This window comes from Amblyomma mixtum, chromosome 1, assembly GCF_055824585.1.
Source record: "Amblyomma mixtum isolate Tamu chromosome 1, ASM5582458v1, whole genome shotgun sequence".
In the NCBI taxonomy this organism is placed as follows: domain Eukaryota; kingdom Metazoa; phylum Arthropoda; class Arachnida; order Ixodida; family Ixodidae; genus Amblyomma; species Amblyomma mixtum.
The window spans coordinates 591,617-616,497 of record NC_143012.1 but is presented as its reverse complement, the minus strand read 5'-3'; the positions used below and the strand labels follow the sequence as shown (position 1 = coordinate 616,497).

The window sequence follows — 24,881 nt, the reverse complement described above, 5'->3', positions numbered from 1 at the left end:
TCTCCCCTGTACGTTACCCTGGGCCTTAACAAGGTGACGAAATGTCGGTCCCCTGCCGTCGCACTCCGCCTGGCCACCGTAGCCTTACTGGATGACTGAAAAGGTACGACCCTCATGTTCGCCGACGGCTCGGCTCTACGAGCCGCTTGGCAGGCGGCGGCTCTGGCGTTCCCACATTTGGAGCAGTCCCGCACCTATAGGCTCTCTTTTCTGTGCAGCTGCCGAAAAGCTGAACTTGCAGGTCTCCACGTAAGAGCTGATTTGATCGGGACCATCGACCCTACTGGCCTCGTTGTTGTCCTCTGTGGTAGCCGGACAGCCCTGCAGCTCCTGAGGAAGCTCCACATCTCCCAGACCTTGACCAGTGTCTGCGCGCGCCCAGAGTAACGCCCTTGAGGACGCCGGAGACCAGGTGGCTCACCACTGTGTGCCTGCCTATGCCGGCATCCAGGGCATTGAGGACGTCGATGTCCTTGCCAAGGCGGGCAACAGCAACGGGTTGCCAGTGACTATGTATCTAGCCCCCCACGACTTTGGCGCTCTGCTACAAAAGCAGAAGATAAGGGCACTTCGCCCTGACAAGGGTATCTCGGCGTACCGAACCTTCCACCGGCTCTCGACAAGATACGGCGCCTTCGTGCTGCGTCTGCATCGGCTGCTCCTGGACGCCAACGCGGAAAGTTCATCGTTGATCTGGCGTGCTCCCTTGCAAGACCGTCGTGCGGCGATGCGGGCACTTCGGGACGCTTGCTGTGTGCGTGTCCAAACTCTGACCCAATCCATCGCCATCTCTTTTCAAGCTACCGGGCCCTCGGACTGCCAGCCAACGTGGAGAACCAGCTCTCATTCCCGGCCCGAAACCACCTCTGTGCCCACAGTGTCCTGCTTGCCTATCTAAAAAAGACTAGCCTATACGCTCTCCTCTAAGCCTGCGGCCTGCCTGGACCTGTTACTTTATGGACCTCCGCATTCAGACCTGGACTATGACTGCAGCAATGACATAGACACAAGGTAACACAGTACACCGTCTGCTAAAGATCTCTACTAACTCGCGCGCTCAAGTGGTTGAATTTTGCGGATGGGAAAACCGGCCTGTATTTCTTTCACGATCTTAGGAGCCCTTATTTTTGTTGTACTATCTGCAGAACTTCTGAACGTGACATGCAAGTACCAGAGGGATGCCCTCGCCGTCCGCCGGAGACGCCTGGATGCAGTTAAACCCACGGCGAAACGACAACGGTAATGCTTCTGAGCCAGGCCACCGGCATCGAAGGTGAGTGCGAGGCAAGGCCTCGCGGCGAGAGCGATATAGGTCTGTGAAACCTCTTCTGGACTTCGCAAATTTAAGCTTCATTTGTGCTGTTTCAAGCACCATTACATAATAGTCAGAAAGTAACAGCAGAATGTAAAATAGAGGTTTCATGGACCGTCGCCATCGGATTTCTTCTCCGTGACGGAAGCGCGGTGAGCTTGGATTCGTGGTGCGTACAGCTCTAGGCTTAGCTCACTGTAGGCAGGTCAGCTGTAGGTATTGAGCCAGCGAGGAAAGTGCATACAGGGCCGGCTTTGCTTGCTGCCTCAAGGGGGTAACATAAGCGAGCCGCTGTCGTTTGCGTCACGGAAAGAAATCCGTTCCGAACGTCGTTGCGACCAAGCCACTACTATGTCATGCCATCAAACGCAAGGGTGCGGATGTGCTCTCAAGCGACATGTGGTTTGTGGAAGCACACGGCGCTCGGAAGTTCTCGCCAGCGACGACCAGCAACTCAGAAGAATGGACGTTGCCTACGGTCTGCGGCACATCGTGATTCCGCTGCAGCCAAGGTAGGTAGTTCGCTTTCTTTATGCTTTTTTTCAGCCCCATGGTGAACAGCTTCTCGGCTTGAGGCTTCAGTCGCGCTGAGTTGGCTGGCACGGTGAGTTTGCGCAAATGTGATACGCCTGCGAGTCGTCACCATTAATTTTTCGTTGCAGATTTGCTAATTCCCGCCTTCTCACATCTGATCAATCGGCACTGCTGCATTGAGCCCGATATGATATCTGGCCAGAAGTGACCAGTGAGCAGGAGACCACTCTGCCTGGAGGGTGAGTACCCACGCCAACTCGCTGGGAAATGCTGAGCCTTCGGGCGTCGACCGCGATCCAGGTGGCTGGATCAAAGTCCAGCGCAAGGCCTGGCGTCCAGCCTACCGTAGATTTCCAAGGCTGACCACGGTTCTTATCTTTCCTTTACGACAGACCCTCTCCCTCAAGGATGTGGTCAAAGAGGACTACAGCCCCTTCCTCTACAGCCAGCCCGGAGTCCTATAGGTGCGGATGAACTGCAAACGCAACATGAATACAGGAGACGTCTCTACCAAGGTATCCCAGGAGCAGCTTCTGGCCTCCACCACCCTCCTCTCCACTCCGGTCCGCACCTTCGAGACCTCCCTTCCTGACGGCAGCATGGGTGGTATCTACGGGGCCGACCGCAAAGTGTGCGACAGCGACGTTGCGGCTACGATCGAGGCTCCAGTCGACACTAGCAGCCTAAGGCGCCGTGGCCATGCCATCACCGCTGACCATGTGTTCATTACAGGAATGCGCTTCGGGGTGCGCCCTCTCTTGTCCGGACCCTTCAGTGCTCCTAGTGCAGGGGCTACAAGCAAATGATTGCCACCTGCAGGAGGCCCCAGCGCTGCACGACTTGTATCAGTGCGCATTACCATGGAGTTGCTGAAAGGAGTAAGAGAACACGTCTACTTAGGCGAGTAGTGACCGCTGATCCGGATCATGACAGAAATAACTAGAAGAATAAGAATGAGTTACAGCGCATATGGCAGGTTCTCTCAGATCAGGAATGGCAGTTTACCAAAGCCCCTCAAGAGAAAAGAATACAATAGCTACGTCTACCGGAGCTCACCTATGATGCAGAAACGAGGTGGCTAACAAAGACGGCTCAGCTTAATTTACCGCAGTCGTGGCCTAGAGGCTGGGTCGTCCGGCTCGGCTGCGGGAGGTGGTTGGTTCGAAACCCACCGCCGGACACCCACTGGTAAAAAAGGGTACAAGCCACCCCCGGCCCGGCGCCCGGCTTCTTCAGGGGTGTGCGCTTGGAAGAGGCTCCGCAAACCCCGCTGTGTCCTTTCGGGGGCAAAACCAGTTTCGAACACATCAGCCTGCAAAGGTGGTTCGTGATTCAGTTCAGACTTTACAGGTTCAACGGAGTTTGGAGAGTTCGATGAAGTTTAGACGAGTTCGCTCTAACGTGAGCTCAGTGGCACTGCGCCAACTTGAGAAATTGAAAAGCTGCGCCTTACAGAAAAAAAAAAAAGGCCACAAATTGGGCTTATGCCGCACGAGGCGGGCTTATGGTTGCTTGGCGGGGAACCTATCACTCATCCGTCAAGGCAACTGTTTGGTCTAAGACCCTTTTCCCAAGCATTTCACCCTAGAAGAGCCGAGCACCAGGCCAGGAGAAATCTTGTACCCATTAAAGAAACCGATGGGTACCCGGCGGCACTGGGGATCGAACCCAACACCTCCCGAATGCGAGGCGGATGCTCTACCACAAGGCCATGCTTCGGTGCATTAAGGACAACGCAGTGAGTTATTGAAAGAAAATTGATTGGTGTGACTTGAAGAGATCGGTAGGGGGCGGACGGCTGAGAGAACAAATGCAGGTTATCACATCCTAGTCGAAATGAAGAGGAAGAAATATGCTTGGGCAGGACATGAAGGCAACCGCCGGTCCTTAAGAGTAATGGAGTGGACACCAAGAGAAAGAGAGCGTAGCAAGGGGGGGTAGAAAGTTAGATGGGCGAATGAGTTGAAGAAGTTTGTGGGTATACGGTGGACGCAGCTGGCAAAAAACAAGGTCAATTGGGGAGACATGGGAAAAGCTTTTGGCCTGCAGTGAGATTAGTCAGGCTGATGATGACCACATCGCCATGGCGATTGCTCGGCTTCTGAACGCAGGTGCCTCCACTGTGGAAGGCGTCAGGGCTTCGGACTCCAGCCCTCTCAGGGGGAAGGAGCAGAGCCAGGTCACCACGATCGTTCGCAGGACGGCCAACCATTTCAGGTCAGAGGCTCGCAAGCTGTACGAGAGCTTTCTCGCTGCCAAGAGTTCTCTCGACCGCCATCATGGCAGTCCTCTTAAAGGAAACTATAAGGTCAGGCATTATGCTGTGGAATGTGAATTCCCTGCTCGCGCATGTTTCTGACCTAAATGACCTTGTATTGGTGGGTACCATGGAATACGATGTGCTCGCACCCCAGGGACCCTGATCTCAGCCGAAGCCTGCAGTCTGCCTGGGTAAACTAGGTACTCCGATCTCTCCTTCTGACCCCTCCATGGCTGCAGCGATGCCCCCCGCTTGGACGACGCTCACTCCAAGGTGAGGCCCTGTAGAGCCATCTACATAAGGAATAACATCCCTCACTTGGGCCACTTGGAGATTTGTGGTGCGGGAATGCGAATGGGCCGCATGGATACCTGTGTCCGCAGTCTACCTAGCTCCCAGTGTGTCTTGGGATCCAGCAGTGCCTTCTTGCCCTCCATGCTCGGATCGGCTAGAGTGTTCTTATCTGTTGTGATTTTAATTCTCTTCACAGGGAATGGGGCAACCGAACCTTGACCACGAGAGGCAGAAAATTCCTGGATGCCACCATCGCCGGAAGCTTCCGTGTCCTGCAGCCCATGGCCCTTATCTTCATCCGACCAGGACGCTCGTCTATCATTGACCTCCTGCTCGTGTTGGACGCTTGCCGTTACTATTGGGAAAGAGCAGCTGATTCCCGAGGCTCAGACCACTGCTCCATCTTCGTAACCCCACTTCTAAAGGCAACAGAAGGAAAAGGTGCATAGTGTCTCTCAGTGGCCAGTGTTCAGGGATCTCGTGAAGGACATTCTCCATGCAGGCGACCATCCTCGGCACCTGCTCATTGGCAGCGCAGGCCCCTGGCCCTGAGGTTCGACTGCTGGGCCTCCGAGCTGCTGGGGACGCGCAGTGCGGAGGGTGTAGAGAACGTCACTGCCTGCAGATTGGATAGCCTACCGGCGGATCGACGCTGTCTGCCGCTGTCTGGCCAACCTAACTGCTCGGGGACGGCTGGGCTGGCTTCTGCCACTCCATCCGCTCTGCCCGGCAGTCGGCTACACCCTGCCGCCTCCTGCGGTCTCTGCTCCAGGTCGCCACCAACCGCTATCCTGTCTTCGGAGCGGCCGTCGCACAGGGAGTGTCTTGTCAGGCACTCGCAGATTAGGTGGCAGGCCACCTCTCCAAGGCAACCCACCTGCGCCCCAGCCTCTGGCTGAGATCCCAGACACCGCAGAGCTGCCCTCCTGCGCCTGCAGGCACTATGGAAGCACACACGTTGTGCAACGATCCAGTCACCACCCACGAGCTCCACAGGGCCCTCAATCGATCCATAGCGCCCTCGGGCCAACGGGTCACAGTGCAGATGCTGCAGAATCTGTATGCCCAAGAATAGACTCGTCACCTGGCCGTGTTCGACGAAAATCATGTTGGACCACTGTCATCGTGGTACCCATCCTGATGCCCCGCAAGGCCTCCAGGGAGCTGTGTTCCTACAGATAGTCTCACGGACCTCTGTTGCCTGTAAAACATTGGATTCAGGGGCACTCGAAAGGCTCATATGTACCGCAGCGGGTGCCAACTTCCTGCCGGAGAACCAGATAGGGTACGCCAGGCACTGATTCACCACACACTACATGTCGGTTGAAGATTCTTCCCTCGACAAGGCGAGGCATCGTGGAAACATCGACTGGTTAGTCCTCCTGGACGACCAGTCGCCATTCAAGAGCCTGCCCCACACCACCATCGAGCCAGCACAGGACGAACTGCGGCCGATGGGAAAGCTCTCACACTTCATAACCTCTTTTCCCTCTGATCGTTCCATACTCAGTTACTGATAACTGATCGTCAGTTACTGATAACGCCTACAAGAAGATGAGTACGGTAACACGTGAAACATGGAAGTGTCCTTCATGCAAGGATGATTTGGTGGCGCAACCTGACGTAGCATCCAACCCCGATGGTGGTTCGTTCTCGCAGCAACTGTCTGCTCTGAATGTGAAGCTGGATACTTTGACTACCACTGTATCAGCACTGATGGGGAAAATGGAAGAACTGTTGTTGGTCAAGGAAGCTAGTGAAAAGGTTGCTTCAGCAGTCGAGGACATACAGTCAGCTATTGACTTCCTTTCGTCACGGTATGACTCTGTGCTTGCTGGAGTGACCACTAATCAGGCTGAGCTTGCAGATCTTCGGTCACAAGTTCAATCACTGTCTTCAACAGTAGTTTCCCAGAAAGGGCTTCGGACTCCAGCCCTCTCAGGGGGAAGGAGGAGAGCCAGGTTACCACGGTCGTTCGCAAGACGGCCAACCATTTCAGGTCAGAGGCTCGCAAGCTGTACGAGGGCGCTCTCGCTGCCGAGAGCTCTATCGACCGCCATCATGGCAGTCCTCTTAGAGGAAACTGCAAGGTCAGGCATTATGCTGTGGAATGTGAATTCCCTGCTCGCGCACGTTTCTGACCTAAATGACCTTGTGTCGGTGGGTACCATGGAATACGATGTGCTCGCCCCCCAGGGACCCGGATCTCAGCCGAAGCCTCCAGTCTGCCTGGGTAAACTAGGTACTCCGATCTCTCCTTCTGACTCCTCCACGGCTGCAGTGACGCCCCCCGCTTGGACAACGCTCACTCTCAGGTGAGGCCCTGTAGAGCCATCTACATAAGGAATAACATCCCTCACTTGGGCCACTTGGAGATTTGTGGTGCGGGAATGCGAATGGGCCGCATGGATACCTGTGTCCTCAGTCTACCTAGCTCCCAGTGTGTCTTGGGATTGAACAATGCCTTCTTGCCCTCCATGCTCGGCTCGGCTAGATTGTTCTTATCTGTGGTGATTTTAATTCCCATAACAGGGAATGGGGCAACCGAACCTTGACCACGAGAGGCAGAAAATTCCTGGATACCACCATCGCCGCAAGCTTCCGTGTCCTGCAGCCCATGGCCCTTATCTTCATCCGACCAGGACGCTCGTCTATCATTGACCTCCCGCTTGTCGGACGCTTGCCATTACTATTGGGAAAGAGCAGCTGATTCCCGGGGCTCGGACCACTGCTCCATCTTCGTGAACCCTACCTCTAAAGGCAATGGAAGGAAAAGGTGCACAGTGTCTCTCAGTGGCCAGTGTTCAGGGATCTGGTAAAGGACATTCTCCATGCAGGCGACCATCCTCGGCACCTGCTCACTGGCAGCGCAGGCCCCTGGCCCTGAGGTTCGACTGCTGGGCCTCCGAGCTGCTGGTGACGCGCAGAGCGGAGAGTGTAGCGAACGTCTCTGCCTGCAGATTGGATAGCCTACCGGCGGATCGACGCCGTCTGCCGCTGTCCGGCCAACCTAACTGCTCAGGGAGGGCTGGGCTGGCGCCTGCCACTCCATGGAGCAGTGGAGCATGTGTTCTCTGCAGGAGCGCATTTCGGTGCTAGGACGCTTCACCTATGAAGCGCCAGCATTGCCATGCTGGTGCAGTTGCTTCACGGGTAAGAAACAAACCCTGCTGCCTGGTTGCTTTTGGCAGGGAATACATGCAACAGGCAGCGATGGCGTAGAGGAGGCAGCGATGGCGTAGAGGTAGAGCATCCGCCTCGCGTGCAAGCGGACCGGGGTTCGAATCCCGGTGCCACGCAATTCTCCACCGGATAAAAAAAAAAAAAAACTCCGCGTGTCGATGGAATTGCATAACCAGGCTTGGAGTGCGGCCTGATTTCGGTGACCAGAGCCGACAACGCACTTCCTCATCAGAACAGGATTTGGCCACCCTGGTGTAGTACTTGGCCACAACCTTCTATGAACAAACCAATTAACCCTCGGCCCTCAGTCCCCAGCGGCTGCGGAGCAACTGACCAAGGCAACGGTCAGATCTGTGACGCAGCGGAGGGTGCTAAGAATCTCTGGCTCCGGACAGGCCGCCATTGGAAACTGAACCTGGCAACGTTTAACGCAAGAACCTTATCAAGTGAGGCTAGCTTAGCAGTGCTGCTGGAGGAATTAGCCAGTATTAAATGGGATGTCATAGGGCTTAGTGAGGTTAGGAGGACAGATGAGGCGTATACAGTACTAAAGGGCGGGCATGTACTGTGCTATCGTGGATTAGCAGATAGGCGAGAACTAGGGGTGGGATTTCTCATAAATCAGGATATAGCTGGCAACATCGAGGAGTTTTACAGTATTAACGAGAGAGTGGCAGCTATCGTAATTAGGCTTAATAAGAGGTACAAGCTGAAGGTGGTGCAGGCCTACGCGCCTACATCAAGCCATGATGACCAGATAGTTGAAAGCTTCTATGAGGATGTGGAATCGGCAATGACCAAAGTAAAATCACAGTACACTGTACTGATGGGCGACTTTAATGCAAAGGTAGGTAAAAAGCAGGCTGGAGACAAGGCGGTAGGTGACTATGGCATAGGTTCTAGGAACAGTAGGGGAGAGTTATTAGTAGAGTTCGCAGATAGAAATAATTTACGGATTATGAATACCTTCTTCCGCAAACGAGCAAACAGGAAGTGGACGTGGAAGAGCCCCAATGGTGAGACTAAAAATGAAATAGACTTCATACTGTGTGCACACCCTGGCATCGTAGAGGATGTGGATGTCCTCGGGAAGGTCCGTTACAGCGACCACAGAATGGTAAGGTCTCGTATTAGCTTAGATTTGAAGAGGGAACGGAGGAAACTGGTGAATCGAAAGGCTATTAACGAGTTAGCATTAAGAGGGAAGGTATAGGAATTCAGAATGTCGCTGCAAAACAGATTTTCCGCTTTAACTGAAGAAGACGACCGTAGTGTTGAAACAATGAATGATAATCTTACAGCTATTGTTACAGAGTGCGCCGCAGAAGTAGGTGGTAGGATGGTTCGACAGGATACCAACAAGCTATCTCAGGAGACTAAAGATCTGATTAAGAAACGTCAAAGCATGAGGACGTCTAACTCCACAGACAGGATAGAATTAGCAGAGCTATCTAAGTTAATAAATAAGCGCAAGGTAGCCGACATAAGAAAGTTTAACATGGAGAAAATCGAGCATGCTCTAAGGAATGGAGGTAGCCTAAAATCAGTGAGGAGAAAACTGGGCATAGGTAAAAACCAGATGTATGCGCTAAAAGACAAACAGGGCAATGTCATCAGCAATATGGATAAGATAGTTGAATTAGCCGAAGAGTTCTACACAAATCTATACAGTAGCGAATGTAATCATTAGAGGCCGGATTTTTAGGCACTAAAAAGCACGTTTTAGGCGCCATAAATAGGCGGCTAAAATTCCATTTTAGGCACCTAACGGAGAAAAATAGGCACTATAAATTTTATCAAAAGTGCACACAGTTCCGAAGTTCAGCGTGCAATATCTGTCGTAAAATAAAAGAAAAACACAGCAAGAATGATTTGGGACCTTAAGTAAGGTGCGAACATTAGAAGCCGTTTTTTTTAAGGCTATCACGCAACTTTTCGTACAATACACATGCTTCAGCAGAGCAAAAGGGACGGTTACCAACCCTTTTGAAACACTTTGGTATACCTCGAAACAAACAATTCGCTTGTCGTGCACAAAAGTAGAAACAATGAACACCTTAAAAGGAGGCCATGTATTTAGAATTTGATAGAAACATTGTCAATTCAAAGCATCTGACAAATGAGTTCAGTCTTCGCTCACACAGGAATTGTACTTATTTATTGCAGGCATACACGATGCTTCAACATCTTGTCATTTGTGGTGCCATCTGGTCAACTACCACTTTAACAGCCAAAGTCATCAACAAGCTGCCAATATAAAATGGCAGAAAATAAGAAAAAGGTTGCTTCGATATTTTCGGCTGACGTGGTTGGTATTGTGTACGCATACGGCGTAGGTGCAGTGTTCACCACAGCCAACTGACGAGTCATCTAATGTTGCCACGCGTGTGTTCTACTCAAAACCGAAATGGATTCGAAAGCAAACAGAATCTGAATGCAAAACCACAGCGTATTTCAGGCCCCTTTTCTGTAAAATAGGGCATATTTAGGCACCGACGTCGGAAATAGGCATTTATAGGCACTGACACCAAAATAGGCATTTATAGGCACTATAAAAAGAGTATTAAACATATTGTCAACACCTAATTCGTGCTCATATGTAAAAATGGTGCGCCTACGAAGCGTTGAAAAAAATAGGCATTTGCCTAAAATCCGGTCTCTAGTAATCATCAAGTTACTGAGGGAGGCAGTCGAGCACAGCAATGGGACATCCCGCCAGTAACGAAGGAGGAAGTAAAGAAAGCCTTAGGAGCAATGCAAAGAGGGAAAGCAGCTGGTGGGGATCAGGTAACAGCAGATTTACTGAAGGACGGAGGAGAGATTGTGCTACAAAAACTAGCCACCCTGTATACGCAATGCCTTGTGACCTCGAGAGTACGAGAAGCTTGGAAGAACGCTAACATTATCTTAATTCATAAGAAAGGAGACGTCAAGGACTTGAAGAATTACAGACCGATCAGCTTATTGTCCGTTGCCTACAAGGTATTTACTAAGGTAATCGCTAATAGAATCAGGACAACCTTGGACTTTAGTCAACCAAATGATCAGGCAGGCTTTCGTAAAGGATACTCGACAATAGACCACATTCACACTATCAATCAGGTGATAGAGAAATGCGCAGAATATAACCAACCTCTATATATAGCCCTCATTGATTACGAGAAAGCATTCGACTCAGTGGAAACCTCAGCTGTCATGCAGGCATTGCGGAATCAGGGTGTGGAAGAGTGCTATGTGAAAATATTGGAAGATATTTATAACGATTGCACAGCTACTATAGTTCTCCATAAAGTCAGCAATAAAATTCCAATATGGAAAGGTGTCAGGCAGGGAGACACGATCTCGCCAATGCTCTTCACTGCCTGCTTACAGGAGGTATTCCGGGGACTGGAATGGGAAGAGTTGGGGATAAGAGTTAATGGAGAATACCTGAGTAATTTGCGATTCGCTGATGACATTGCCTTGCTAAGCCACTCAGGACAAGAACTGCAAAGCATGATCAATCAGCTAGACAGGCAGAGTAGAACGGTGGGGCTAAGAATTAACATGCAGAAAACCAAAGTGATGTTCAATAGCCTTGCAAAGGAACAGCAGTTCGCAATTGGTAGCGAGGTGCTAGAAGTAGTAAGAGAATATGTCTACTTAGGGCAGGTAGTGACCGCAGATCCGGATCATGAGAGGGAAATAACTAGAAGAATAAGAATGGGGTGGAGCGCGTATGGCAGGTTCTCTCAGGCCATGAATGGTAGCTTACCAATATCCATGAAGAGAAAAGTATATAACAGCTGTATCCTACCGGTACTCACCTATGGGGCAGAAACGTGGAGGCTAACAAAGAGGGTTCAGCTTAAGTTAAGAACAACGCAGCGAGCTATGGAAAGGAAAATGATAGGTGTAACATTAAGAGATCGGAAGAGGGCGGAGTGGGTGAGGGAACAAACGCGGGTTAATGACATCCTAGTTGAAATCAAGAGGAAGAAGTGGGCTTGGGCAGGGCATGTAATGCGAAGGCAAGATAACCGCTGGTCCTTAAGGGTAACGGAGTGGATTCTAAGAGAAAGCAAACGTAGCAGGGGACGGCAGAAAGTTAGATGGGCGGATGAGATTAAGAAGTTTGCGGGGATACAGTGGCGGCAACTAGCAAAGGACAGGGTTAATTGGAGAGACATGGGAGAGGCCTTTGCCCTGCAGTGGGTGTAGTCAGGCTGATGATGATGATGATGACATGCAACTGCCCCAGAAATCGAGAGATCTGCGGGCATGTTTCCTCATACATGCTGCAATAAATGTCGACTGAACACTGCAAGAAGATATGACCAATTGCATGCTGTGTTACTTTGGACAAAGCACCACACATATAAAAGTTCTCACTCGGAACCACAGTTGTCAAATCAGTACAAGGGGCTGAATGTAGCTTGTTTCATATAACACAATGTATTCTTATGAATACATGACAGATCTGTTCAGGTCTATATCTGCTGCTTTAATTCTGAACTCACGAAATAGTAGTGGCAGATAACTATATTTACCCAAAATTATTTCCTAAAATCATACGTTTGCGAAGCAAGTGCCCAGAATAATTTTTCAAACAGCAACATAGCAGGAAATGCAGAGACGTTACAATATTACATATTCCGAGGTAAATTAGAAAACATTGCAGGTACGCTTTCAAAGGTCCCAAATTTTTTAACTGAAAAACCTTTAAACCTGCGATAACAGTGAGAGTATGCATTTGGCCATACCAGTCATAGATCTTAGCTGGACACAATCGAGATGATGGACGAAAACTGCACGCCAAGCAAAAGGTCCCCCTGTTTCTGCACATGCAAATAAAAAGAGGACACAGAGAATAAGAGAAATCCTACAATTATAGCTAGTCTGTACAGTAAAAATTTAACAACCCCACACCCACAACGGGCAAAAAACATGCGAGGGCTCCAATCTAACAATAAACTAAGTAGTGACGCTGGCACCTACAGGTTTACACGCGCATTTAGCACATTGACAAAATGAATAGGCGCCGAATAAAAATAGTGTAGTGAATTTACTGGCACAGCAAGTGCTGCATTAGCTGCTGGTACAGAATGACACTCATCCAAGCAACTGCCTAATCCATTTATTGTATTGAGAGGCCTGCACAGTAGCGACTGGCTCTCCTGAACAATACATGCTGGCTCAGTTTTATCTTTCTTGCGTCTGAGTACCGCCTCAGCATTCTTGAGACTGCTTGAAGACACGCACCGTCTACTGTTTACGCACACACCATAACAGTTTTTGGTCAGTTTTCCACAACTTCCCCACATGCAAATGAAGAAGCTGTTGGGGCTGGCTACCATGTCAGTCGTTTTCTTCCTAACACAAATTTAAATAAACCACTACGTACCCGAAATGCTAAATAAAGGTGTTTAAACAAATTCAAGGACATCTACTACTGCGGTTACTTGAGCTCTAAGAGGACTCTGGATTTTTTCACAACATATCCATTACATGCAAGTTCCTTGGCCGTGGCAGGCCTGGAAATTAAGCAGTGACGGCAACAAGGGGGGCAGAGGGCCGAGAGCCGCCACCCTAAAATTTGCATGCAGCAGTTTGTTCGTTTTATTTAGTTAATGTTTATAAGGAGCAATAGGGCATCTCACGCCTGCCAGAGGTTCGACTTCCCATACGAACACCTCGGCGCCGTCCCTGTAAACGTTGCAAACAAGCACAATGAGAGTATGTGTGCTCTGTGCCCGCACTTTACAGCCATCTCACACTGCCATTTCAGTTCGAGGTAAGCTACTTTTATTCGGCACAGGAGTAACTCACTACTGTAACGCTTAGTTGCCAATCGTTTCAGTGTTGACGACAGCTGCTGCTGGCTCCGGTGCTTCGGGCCGCTTGCGGACCTTCGATGGCTCCTAGCCTCCTACTGCTCTTACCTCATACGTTCGGCCTGAAGCTTCCATCATCCATTTCGATTACTTTGATGTTAACAGCAGGTGGCCAGCGCGTGCAGCGCACGATAAACGGGTCACATATCACTTTTGAGATTGCTGCAAGCGAAGCGCTCACCGCAGCCTCTGCGACACCATCTCACTGCGCTAACAGCAACCTCAAAAGCTTCATATGACTAGCAGCTTTTTTTTATATATCCATAGATGACGTGACAGGCGGTAAAGAATTAATTTGGCTCAAGCATTTTCTACATCAGTTCAAGAGATGCGGCACTCTTGCACTCGATTGATGATGATGGTCATGTACCAAGTAACTTGATTTAGGCCCCCGGTCACCAGGGACTCAGGGAAAGGAACAGACCGATCAGGCCACCCGCGCACTCTCTCCCCAGACCATCTTCCGGTCCTTGGAAGCCTACTCCTAATCAGACAATCTGGCCCTTACATTCAAACACATCACCGATTACTACAAGGAGGAGCACCGGCGCTACCCGGCCCCTTGTAAGGGACTGGATCGTGCTGACGAGCGCCTCCTCATCAAAATTGTCACCAACACTGTACTGTGCCCGGCGGTGCTTAAAAATTCCGACAGAAGATACCTTAATGGCGCGTGTCAGTTTTGTGGGGAAGTGGCTGCTGACACCTTCCACACGGTTTGGGTGTGCCAATCAAACCCACCTTCCCCCCCCCCCCAGCCCCGCCAGAGAGGATGGGAGGCGGCCCTGCTCGGCTGTCAAGACTTCAAGACACATGTTGACAACCCTTTGGAACGGGCGCTCGGGCAAAGTACACGGAGGTATGAGCACTCATGCCAACTTTGCGGAGGGGTCGAGGAGATCATCAAGCACATAGTGCTGGAATGTGCAGACCTTCAACCCTCGGTTTCGGATACACAGGCCGATACGTACCGTACCAAACTTCCTAGTACACTTCGCCCATACCTGACTAACCTGACGCGATCAACGGACCCGGCAGCCTTGGTGCATAGCGATGGTGATCGGTTTCCGCCGACTCGACGAGCCACCGCAATGAAAGCTGGTTGAAAGAACCAAGCGACGACTTGAGCACTGACAACGCACACCAAACAAATACCTTCCTATATGTAATATATATATATATAAGACTACAAAATTAAAAAATTATCTCGGAAGAAACACTGCAAGTGTCGTCTGCTAGGGGCGATTCGTAGCAGACGCCTCAACCTCTATCATGACCGCGAAGAGGTCATTGCTCTCAGTTAAAGCTAGCAGACGAAACTGCGCGTTTATATTACTGAAAGAAAACACGTATTGTAAGTAAATAAACTACTCAAAAGCATAATTTTGCTTTTTTAAGCTGTGTTCACTGAATTCAAAGGGTTTTTCCACTCCATAACAGCAGACGTAGGTAATAGTACCGCTGCAGTTCAGTCTGTCCGCTCAGTGCCGGCTGTCTGTTGAGTCCCAGCTCCTGCTTTGCTTGCACAGCTCGTCAAGATGCTGTACTGCTGCGTGCCGCAACGTAAGTCAACTCACCAAAGAAAAGAACCCGATGTATCTTTTCATGAAATACCGTCAGTTTACGTGAGCAATGGCTAAGCAGTTTCGAATGAGGACTGTTGCACTGTCGTGATTTGCATATTTACTCCAACATCTGTAGCTCGCATTTTTGACTTTCAGATTTTAAATACGACAGCAAGGAACGACTGCTGAAACCAAGCGCCTTAACTGCTGTAGGTATTCAGCGACCAGGAATGAATCCCAGCAGAATGGCCCGGGAATGGAAATGAGGCCAGAAAGTGCAAAACTGAGTCGCAGTCCGCTGGCACCCCGAACTACACAGCTGCGCAACGACAGCCAATCAGTGAGTATGATGAGACCGGGATACAGATATCTCTGTACAGACGCTATATGGAAGATGCAGTGTGTGTCTCAGGTGAAAATTGATAAATTTCAGAAGCGCGCTGTTGATAACGTCTGCATGCGATTCAGTGCGTGAAACTGACTAAAAACTCTCGTCCAGGACCTGGAAATGGTGCGTATACTTTCACCAACTGTGTTCTTAGGCAAAACAGCAACAAAAGAATATTAAATATATATTTTTTTTTTTTGTAATACCATACTGGTAGTGCGCAATGAAAAGAGGACGGAACCCAGGCAACACCGAACGTCTGAGGACATCATCAAATGTTCTAAACGTCCTCATCCTGAACAGGATATGAGCACTTTTTTATTGCATTACAGCCGAACGTCCTCAGTTCGTACTTTGCTGGACGACTCGAAGATGAGGGTAAAAGCGTAGCGCAAAAGACAAGGACTCAGAAAGACAGACACACACAGCGCTCAGTCTTTTCTGAGTCATCTTTTGCGCTAAGTTTTTCCTTACAATATGAACCAACAAGCCCAAGCGTCTACCCTTCGAAGATGAGAATTCCGCCCGGGCGATATCGCAACTTCTGCGGCGTCGTCTGCTACAGTGTGTGGTTCCGTTTCGTGCGCTTTTCATGGCATTTGAGAACCGCAAATTTTGCACAGAGGTTGAATTTGATGGTAAGTTTTATTTTATACTGCATCTAGGTGATGCACTTGCCCGATTCGGTCAGAATTATTTGGAAACACCATCGTCTGCGGCGACGGAGAACGAAAACCGAAAACATCGCAACAATGGTACTGTGGCGCCATCTTGTATCCAGCGGAGAAAGGCGTGTCACCAGCTCCATAGGGTTTCTCAATCTAGAGGGAAAGCTGGCGCCCCGTCTATGGGAGTTTGCATGGGGCTCTCTCAAGACCACTTTGGTTATATTAACTCTATGCCACTGCCTTTTTTTCCTCGATAACTGCCGCCACCATGTCGCTCAAAGCATCAACATCATCATCGTTTGCCAATATTCGTGCGCGCTATTCAATACATAAGCTTTGTAGTTCTTCACTATATTAACATCAGCAATGAAAACAACCATGATAACGATTTTCCTTTACAGAAGAGTATAAAAAGTGTCTTTCTTTTTGATGGCGCCACCGTAGATAAATGATTGATGATGATGACCGCGTGGATAAACGATAAAACTGTCTTGTTTGAAGTAAAATGAAGGAAGAGGCCATTTTTTCAACAGGGTTATAGCAGCGCCACGCAGTCCATTATGTTTCTATCCTAGCGGCAAAAGACAAACTAGAACGCGCAGTGGAAGTGCTGATTCCGGAAGTTGAGGTCTGGCGCCAAATACGCTTGAGCAGACGACGAGACGCGGCAAGTACAGCGATAAGCAAGCACTTCTTTCGGGATGGAACCTACCAGTCGCTTTGTTCATGGTGCGCCTGAGGTGTACCGCATTTTTGGTGAACCTCGTAGGCAACGAGGAGCGCGGTTATGCTCTAGGTAAGTTCATAAATGAATATATATGGCATGTCTGCAGAGTGCTTTACGGTTTACGGTGCGTCGGTTTATCAACTCGCCCAGCTAGATTTTTTACTCAGTCATATGTTGTCAGCCGGCATGAAGTGTGTACCAACTGCTATCCTCGCGCAACGATTGCAAACAGACCCTGCATGTTAGTTTCTTTCTGGGGCAACGGCCGGAGCAAGGTAGCCGCTGCGGCTCTATCCTTTGATTTGCTTACGTCGTTGTGGTACTAACAGATGCAGGCCATTATCTGAGGTGCTGCTTGTGCGCTGTGCGGCGCTAAAGCTGTGAGCGATCACAATCGAAATACCTGTCGTTAAGGCATCTTCATATTATTATAGACACCTCTTCACATTGCATCGTAGCGTTATATATATGGACCGTCCAGAATACCCTCTTAACTTTTTTGTGTGAATATTGTTGCAGAGGCAGGAGCAGAGCTTGGTCATGCGGAGGTGTCACCAGAAATTAGTAAGTGTGCTCTAACCTACTTTGGTTGAAGGGTGTGCTAACTGAGGCTCTCACTGCTCGACACGATAGATTTTACGGATTCCTCGTATCCAATTCCTTTATAAGTTTGCAGTTGGCGAGATAATTGATTTAACTTCCAGTACATATTTTATGAATTAGTGCCTTGTACCAGATTCCACTCTTTAATTTATAAGTTTACAGTTGGTGAGATAACTGATTTAACTTTAAGTATACAAACAAAGAACTGTTTTATTTCACACTGTTTGTGTCCTTCAATCTTCTAGCAATCAACTATGTTTGGCCGTCATAGACTGGCTCATATATCTTAAAGCACCCAACCTCTTGCTAGTTCATTTAAGATCCGCACTGTAATCAACAGCGAAGAAAGCAGTTTTGCACCACTGCACTTCGTGGTGTGGAAGGACGGTCTGGCCGCTCGCATGGCCACACTAAGGGGGCAGAATCATTCAAGGAACATGTGTTATGTGGACACTGTATTTCCACTCTCTTTGATTATGTACCTCTTTTTCCTGCTGATGCCTGCAAATGGACGGGAGGAGAAACTAAATTACTTCTTAATTTATATGCCACATACTTGGACAAGTTGGGCCTCTGAAGAAATTCAGGAACAAAAAGCAATGTTCGAAAAAATTGCCATGGAGCTGAAAAAAACTAGTAGTAAGAAGAGGGGAGCAGTACTGCACCAGATACAAGACCATGTGCAAAAGAAGCAGCAGCAGCTCTATGACCAGTGCGGTAGCGGGCTACTTTGCTGCTGCCACAATAAAAACAAAAACGCATAAAATCAACTTAAACGCTTGAAATAATGCATTATAGCTTAAATATTTTCCTATAAAACATGGAGGAAAGAAACAGAGGAGGCAGCATCCGGCGACAGCCTCTTTAGAAGTAAAAATATAGTAAAAAGGAGAGAGTTGGTAGGACAACATACCCCATGCCGGGCCCCTGCTTTTACTCCCTGTCGGACCTGTCGGAGCTACTGCTGGCCAACATTCGATGCCTGTGTAAGGAAAACACGGTCGTCATGCAATTCGAGTCCTAGATCGGTCTTAAGGCCCCATTGCAATGAAGAAAGGTCTGCGCCAAGGGTACTCGTCATCGCCACTCGTAGCATCGAGTGAGGGCTGCTACGAGTGGTGCTACGAGACAGCTGGTACGGATGACAACCGATGAGTGCGGGTTTAGCCTTTGCGGACGATCTAGTACTACTTCAGAAATCTTCCTAGGATTTGCAGTGTTTGCAAAACATCTGCCAGAATGAGATTACGCGTCTGCACCTGAGGGCCAATTCCAAGAAGAGTGTGGCTGTCCGAGTTCAGAGTTTTGGTGCCCGGCAGCGGAGGCACGCACAGAAAATCCATGTACAGCCTTCACGAGGCTAGGTCCGATAGGCTTCCCTGCGGATTCAGCTTTTCCTGCATCGCTGATGCTTCAAAGGGTAATCTCGACGTGATGTTTGGCGACGTGTGGAAGTTTGAGCATCTCCCTGTATTGATGCTTGCAAATGCTGTAGTGTGCCTGCTAGTGGACACGAGAGTGGCTTCGAGAGACAATAGTGCGAGGCTGGCCGAACTTCGCTTGGCTGTCGTGGCCGGGTAGCGAACAAGGTGGTGCAGGGAGACCTAGGTTGGCCCAGCTTTGTGGCTCGAGAAGCGTTGAGTAAGCTAACCTACAAGGGTCGTCTCCAGTGCGTACCTAGAACTCGTTGGGCGTGCTGAGTGTTTGACCATCTGGCCGCAGTGTGCCTTTGCTCCCAACGGACAAAGTGCATCTACCATCTCGAAAAGAAGTGTGGCTTCTTTCAAGAGCGGGTTGAAGGCAGCTGCTCAGTAAAGTGGCAAACAGAGCTTCGTAGATGCACAGAGCTTCAGATAGGGAGATGTCATGGGCTGCAGTAGAAGCTAAGACCACATTCTTCCTGTATAGCCTCCAGAAATAGGCACCCCAGCCTACAGTGCTCTACAGTGAGTGTTGCAGCAGCCTCCTGTTTGAGGCAACAGCGAGGAGCTCTGCAGACCCTACAGTACTAGCATCGATTTCATCACACAGTGGAGAGAACGCTAAGCTGAAAGTGAGGGGAATCAGACGAAACCACGGAACACTCAGCGCTCTGATGCCAAGGTAACTCTAGTCCACCACGGATGTCACATTCTACAGTCGTTTGGGTCTTCCTGTCCTACCCAGCCAGAGGAATTCGCAGTCACAGTACAGGCCACCAAGAAGCGCCTTGCCGAGTGGTGGGGTGCTGTGCGCCGACAATTCGAGGAGTACCTAAAAGCACTATAGTCGGATGCAACTTAAGAAGGCAGCGGCTTTTCCCCGTCAAAGAACCCCCCTCCAGCCAATGGCGTCGGCCGATTCTCATTGTCCTGCTAGCGTGACAATGCAGGGAGTGGCAGATGAAAGGGGATAGTCCTCTCCCTTCATTGTTTGGGAATGGACCCTTCTCTCCATTGTGGCACCGCTCCCTGTATTGTCACCCCAGCAGGGTCATGATAATCGGCCGACGCCGTTGGCTTGAGGGGGGTCCTTTGACGGGGTAAAGCCGCTGCCTCCTTAAGTTGTATCCGACTATAGTTGGGCATGTAACGTGGCAGCAGCCACTGGAGTGGCCACCGAGCTCACGATGTACTGCTGTCATTTCTGTTCCAGTCGTTCATATGAGTGTGTATGTCCCACATAGCCTTAGTAGCTTTGGGACGTTGAACCCCATTAGCCATGTGAGCATGTATGTGTTGATGTGCGTGCATGCATTCTGTGTGGGGAGTGATTAGTTGTGTGTGTTGCGTGCGTGCATTTTGTGTACTCTGGCTGGGCACCACACCGACGACATCCACCCCATTCAGAGGACAAGGCCATAGTCATCATCAACATCATCCTTCTTTGCCGTGCACGGCTAGTGGAACTAGTGGACTATCTCAGCTGGGTCAGCTCACCACTGTACTACAGGGAAAAAAAAAATTTTTCGCACAGAATCTCGGAAGATTCGGACGCACATAGCAATTTCATGGAGTGCAGTTTCTTAACGGCACGCAGGGCTTCAATGGCACACTGTGCTCGATGGCACTATGACAATTCAAGCTCGTCAAAATGATGAAAAGTTTCTTGTGGCTCTGGCATCATTTTTCTGGGAGGTTGTCAAGATTTCATGATGCCTTCAAGTAAGGAAGACCTAAAGTGTTCTGAAGCCGGGCCATTTATCAGGCTTTCGTTGGTTACCGTCACATAAAGCGAGGTGCATACCTGCGCATGTTTTTGAAAATAAGGTCTCGGGCAGTGCGGCCTGAAATAAAAGCCACAGGCGCTCATCTAGCTCCAACTTTTTTTTTCTCCAACGAAGGCAGCCTCTGACTAATCCTTTGCACGTCCTTGATTATGAACTGTTTTTGTCTACTTGCGCAGCAATAAGGTCATTATTTCTTATCTGATAAAGTGACAACCACAGTTGGAAATGGTGCATTAGGCCAAATGCACATCTTGGTTGCACATATGAGCTTTGGGCTCTGCTTTTCGAAATACTCAAGCAGAGTCTTTTAGGATGTTAACGTGAAAAGGCTATGTACTACGTTTTCCTGTCTGTGAATTCGTAAGTTTTTCTCTTCTTTAAGTCCTTTTCTCAACATTTTTTTTTTCTGCTGTTGTTTTTCCACTTATCTGATTTAAACTGCCATGGTGCGCCAGCCACCTTACAGTTTGGCTCCCGGCCATGGCGGCAGGACTTCAGGGGAGGAAAAATATCAGAAATGTCCATTTGCTGTGCGTTGCACATGCACGATAAAGAACCTCAGGTGGTTAAAATTCGGTGTCCTCCATTACGGTACAGTGCTCTAACTACGGCATCCTTCATAGCTCATGTGTTGCTGAAGGACATTAAACCACACAGTTTACATTTAAATTCTTTTTGCAATTTCTGGGGTGCGGAAATTTGTCTTGTGTGAGGGAGTTTACCTACATTCTCCCCACAGGACAGTAGGGAAACATTTACAAAATTTAATTGCTATATATGGTGAGTGACTGATGTCATCGGTAGGGCAAAAAAACTGCACGGAACATCAAATTCCTCCTTATGATCCTTTGAAAGGCTACAGCACACAAAATAAAATGCCTTACACATTTGAGCTCCAAGGCACATCTGCAGTATCCCAGAGCTACAAAATGCAGTTCCTGGTGCGACTTATTTTGCAGTTCATTTAGTCACTTAAGTACACCTGCAGTGCCAAATTTAAAGCGATCTTTTTTTTGTCAGGCTCAGCCCAAATCTTCGAAAACTAAATACCTTCAGTGAAACACCCACATTCCACTAGTCTGCAAACGTGGAGCAGATTCTTGTGCTGAAAAAGTGTTGATGTCTATAAAAACAAAATGTTGAAAGTGCTGAATACGATTTTGTAATCGCTGTGCAGACAATCATATGGTATGTGCAAAAAAAATGAAATTGTGATTTCTAAATTTAGTTCCATGCTTGTACCTATAACAAAAATCACATCTAGCATGAAAAGAGCTATGCACCTTAATGGCACAAGTTGTTACAAATATGGGCATGTGACGAGCAGGGGTAGACTTACAGGTCATCTCTTGGGGGGGTGTGGTTTGGGGAGGTGGGGGGAATCCCATCTGGATCGTATATTCTTGGGGCCTTTTTTGTCCAAAAAATAGGGTTCATGTGGTTTTCCTATGTAAAATTTCTTGCTTGGGAAAGTGTTGCCTCCCCATCCTTGTACAGATCAGTCCCTACGGTCCAGTTTGTGTGAACAGAAGCAGCTTTGGCAATTGTGGGCATCAGCAGCACTTCTACCTTCTAACATGTTGTGTGAACTGTGACGAAGACCATCCAGCTTATTTTTTTTTCTGTTTAGTGTAGGAAAAGAAAGACACTGAAAGTGAGAAAAGACGTTTAATTTTCCTAAGCATGCACAGGCACATGACACAGCCTCCGAAACGTGCCTTTAATGATGGGTTGAAATGGCTACAATAATAAAGTGGCCTGGGGAGTCGCACATTTATTGGGAGGTTTAGTAGTATGCCTTAAATGCTATGAGAATACGAGTAGGATGTAGTGCATTTGGCAGATATTCTCAATTAAACTGTGAAAACCAGGTAACCAGTATTCCTAAAGAAGAAGGCATAGCAACTTGCTTGCACTCACTGATGAGGCAGAAACTTTGAAGTTGAAAAAGGCGGTGGAATTCGAATTGAGGACAACGCAGTAAAGTACGGAAAGTAAAATGATGGGGTGACGGTAAAGGGCACAAGAGATCCTAATGGGTTAGGGAACAAATGGGAGTTAAGGATGTGCTAGCTGAAATCAATTAAATGTGCATAGCATGTAATGCGGAGAACAGATAACTGATGATCCATTATGCCAAAGGAATGAATTCCAGGACAAGACAGGCATAGCAGAGAGTCAGGTGGGTGGATGAGATCAAGAAGATTGCAGGGATAAGGTGGCCACATCTTGAGCAGGATGATATGGCTAATAGGAGGGATATCGGAGAGGTCTTCATCTTGCAGTGCTTCGGTTTCAGATAATGATATCACTTCAGATGCTTCCAACGATGAAAGTTATATGCCTAGAAAAGACATGTTCCCTTAATCTGCCTTTACTCGTTACCAATAAAGACTCTGAGAAAGTAGATGATTGCAGAGATCAGCATTTCAGTGGCACAAACAAAACACATTTCTTAACCATCTAAATTTGACATTTAAGACCTCACGTATATCAGGCACATCTTTGAGTACGCTATAAGCACAGTGCTATGCATATAATGAGTTCTAAATTATTGACACTCTTTAGTCAGTATGTCATATTACTTTATAATTTCATATGAAAATTGTAACAAAACTCTGTATGGATCTACCCGCCTCAGTGGCTCAGCGGTTACGGCGTTCAGCTGGTGACCCGAAAGACGCGGGTTCGATCCCGGCCGCGGGCCGAATTTCGACGAGGGCGAAATTCTAGGGGCCCGTGTACTGTGCAATGTCAGTGCACGTTAAAGAACCCCAGGTGGTCGAAATTTCCGCCACCCTTCTCTATGTCATCCCTCATAGCCTGAGTTACTTTGGGAAGTTTGGGACGTGCGGTGATGCGGGCACTTCGGAACGCTTGCTGTGTGCGTGCCCACACTCTGACCCAACCCGTCGCCATCTCTTTTCAAACTACGGGGTCCTCGGACTGCCAGCCGACACGTAGAACCAGCTCTTGTTCTCAGCCTGAAACCACCTCTCTGCCCACAGTGTCCTGCTTGCCTATCTATCGGAGACTAGCCTATACGCCCTCCTCTAAGCCTGCGGCCCGCCTGGACCTGTTACTTTATGGACCTCCGCATCCAGACCTGGACCATGACTGCAGCAACGACATAGACACAAGGTAACACAGTACAGCGTATGCTAAAGATCTCTACTAACTCGCGCGCTCAAGCGGCCGACTTTTGCGGATGGGAAAACTGGCCTGTATTTCTTTCACGATCTTAAGAGGGCTTATTTTTGTTGTACTATCTGCAGAACTTCTGGACGTGACTTGCAAGTGCCAGAGGGATGCCGTCGTCGTCGCCATCCTCCGCAGACACCTGGATGCTGTTAAACCCACGGCGAAGCGACGACTGCCAACAGTAATGCCTTCGAGCCAGTCGACTGGCATCGAAGGTGAGTGCGAGGCAAAGCCTCGCACTAACCTTATTTGCTTGGAACTACCTCCTTACTCGCTTGGAACTACCTCGCAGGAGATGGATTCGTCGACTCATGGGAGCCCCACAGCAGTCTCTGGTGCTCGCACCCTGGCAGAGGCGGTCGTCTAACGACTGAATTTCCTGCTTCTCCAGAGAGACCTGATGTTCACAGACCGGCTCAATCACATTCTAGAATGCAGGCGCCCTCCGTGAGCGACTGCATTCCAACCCAACTCCATGAAGGGTAAGCTGCCTGGAGCCTATGTGGAAACGGTTTTACCTTCCCACAGGCGACCGGTCCTCCCTCTCAACCCGATCTCCCCTGTAGGTTACCCTGGGCCTTAACAAGGTGACGAAATGTCGGTCCCCTGCCGTCGCACTCCGCCTGGCCACCGTAGCCTTACTGGATGACTGAAAAGGTACGACCCTCATGTTCGCCGACGGCTCGGCTCTACGAGCCGCTTGGCAGGCCGCGCCTCTGGCGTTCCCTCAATTGGAGCAGTCCCGCACCTATAGGCTCTCTTTTCTGTGCAGCTGCCGAAAGGCTGAACTTGCAGGTCTCCACGTAAGAGCTGATTCGATCGGGACCATCGACCCTACTCACCTCGTTGTTGTCCTCTGTGATTGCCGGGCAGCCCTGCAGCTCCTGAGGAAGCTCCACATCTCCCAGACCTTGACCAGTGTCTGCGCGCGCCCAGAGTAACGCCCTTGAGGACGCCGGAGACCAGGTGGCTCACCACTGTGTGCCTGCCTATGCCGGCATCCAGGGCATTGAGGACGTCGATGTCCTTGCCAAGGCGGGCAACAGCAACGGGTTGCCAGTGACT

General features: G+C 49.3%; 4 protein-coding genes and 1 long non-coding RNA gene across 20 annotated transcripts in view; 4 read left to right on the top strand and 1 right to left on the bottom strand.

The window, feature by feature from the left end:
* The window catches only part of LOC149365186 (uncharacterized), a 60,205-nt gene that overhangs the window by 14,540 nt on the left and 20,784 nt on the right, over positions 1–24,881 (bottom strand). For 5 of the 15 annotated variants that reach the window (XM_089587903.1, XM_089587880.1, XM_089587871.1 and 2 more), the window contains exons 4-7: positions 18,321–18,389; positions 14,428–14,554; positions 13,223–13,268; positions 12,326–12,400 (exon numbers count right to left, since the gene is read on the bottom strand). In XM_089587903.1, coding sequence (XP_089444029.1) covers positions 12,338–12,400; positions 13,223–13,268; positions 14,428–14,554; positions 18,321–18,389 — 305 coding nt within the window. In that variant the 3' untranslated portion in view covers positions 12,326–12,337. Of the gene's footprint in view, positions 1–1,825; positions 12,401–13,222; positions 13,269–14,427; positions 14,555–18,320; positions 18,390–24,881 lie in introns of those variants that run through there. The other 10 variants (XM_089587920.1, XM_089587942.1, XM_089587957.1 and 7 more) reach the window with 7 other exon arrangements.
* LOC149365191 (uncharacterized) lies at positions 14–3,411 on the top strand. Its single transcript, XR_016292787.1, has 3 exons — positions 14–103; positions 219–1,011; positions 1,146–3,411. It is a non-coding gene; the product is annotated as an uncharacterized LOC149365191 (long non-coding RNA).
* On the top strand, positions 3,456–5,495 carry LOC149365190 (uncharacterized). Its single transcript, XM_089588129.1, has 4 exons — positions 3,456–4,063; positions 4,261–4,379; positions 4,597–4,841; positions 4,903–5,495. The coding sequence occupies exons 2-4, from the start codon at positions 4,336–4,338 to the stop codon at positions 4,950–4,952; spliced, it is 339 nt and encodes a 112-aa protein (XP_089444255.1). The 5' UTR covers positions 3,456–4,063; positions 4,261–4,335; the 3' UTR covers positions 4,953–5,495.
* Positions 5,538–15,324, top strand: LOC149365189 (uncharacterized). Of its 2 annotated transcripts, none has more exons than XR_016292731.1 (5): positions 5,538–5,685; positions 6,597–6,715; positions 6,933–7,176; positions 7,238–7,553; positions 15,178–15,324. XR_016292731.1 is itself a non-coding variant. In XM_089588075.1 (5 exons), exons 3-5 carry the CDS (start codon positions 7,531–7,533, stop codon positions 15,285–15,287), a joined length of 234 nt encoding a protein of 77 aa, XP_089444201.1. In that variant the 5' UTR covers positions 6,007–6,715; positions 6,933–7,176; positions 7,238–7,530; the 3' UTR covers positions 15,288–15,324. The 2 variants fall into 2 exon arrangements, 1 of the variants encoding a protein (XP_089444201.1); XM_089588075.1 differs by lacking the exon at positions 5,538–5,685 and adding an exon at positions 14,215–14,315 and having other exon boundaries at positions 6,007–6,715.
* LOC149365188 (uncharacterized) lies at positions 15,628–24,878 on the top strand. The gene is made up of 7 exons (XM_089588157.1): positions 15,628–16,873; positions 17,324–17,368; positions 23,624–23,756; positions 23,891–24,031; positions 24,109–24,298; positions 24,383–24,473; positions 24,589–24,878. Exons 1-4 carry the CDS (start codon positions 16,804–16,806, stop codon positions 23,967–23,969), a joined length of 327 nt encoding a protein of 108 aa, XP_089444283.1. The 5' UTR covers positions 15,628–16,803; the 3' UTR covers positions 23,970–24,031; positions 24,109–24,298; positions 24,383–24,473; positions 24,589–24,878.

Excerpts from the sequence above, each read along its gene's own strand:
- LOC149365190 (XM_089588129.1), top strand. The coding sequence starts at position 4,336 with ATGGCTGCAGCGATGCCCCCCGCTTGGACGACGCTCACTCCAAG. Across the intron at positions 4,380-4,596 it reads TGGACGACGCTCACTCCAAG|GGAATGGGGCAACCGAACCT; the intron begins GTGAGGCCCTGT and ends TTCTCTTCACAG. Across the intron at positions 4,842-4,902 it reads AAAGGCAACAGAAGGAAAAG|GCGACCATCCTCGGCACCTG; the intron begins GTGCATAGTGTC and ends TTCTCCATGCAG.
- LOC149365188 (XM_089588157.1), top strand. The coding sequence starts at position 16,804 with ATGGTGCGCCTGAGGTGTACCGCATTTTTGGTGAACCTCGTAGGCAAC. Across the intron at positions 17,369-23,623 it reads GGAGGTGTCACCAGAAATTA|TGTCCTGCTTGCCTATCTAT; the intron begins GTAAGTGTGCTC and ends CTCTGCCCACAG. Across the intron at positions 23,757-23,890 it reads AGCAACGACATAGACACAAG|AACTTCTGGACGTGACTTGC; the intron begins GTAACACAGTAC and ends TACTATCTGCAG.
- LOC149365189 (XM_089588075.1), top strand. The coding sequence starts at position 7,531 with ATGCTGGTGCAGTTGCTTCACGG. Across the intron at positions 7,554-14,214 it reads CTGGTGCAGTTGCTTCACGG|CCCCGCCAGAGAGGATGGGA; the intron begins GTAAGAAACAAA and ends CCCCCCCCCCAG. Across the intron at positions 14,316-15,177 it reads CTCGGGCAAAGTACACGGAG|ATTTTAAATACGACAGCAAG; the intron begins GTATGAGCACTC and ends TTTGACTTTCAG.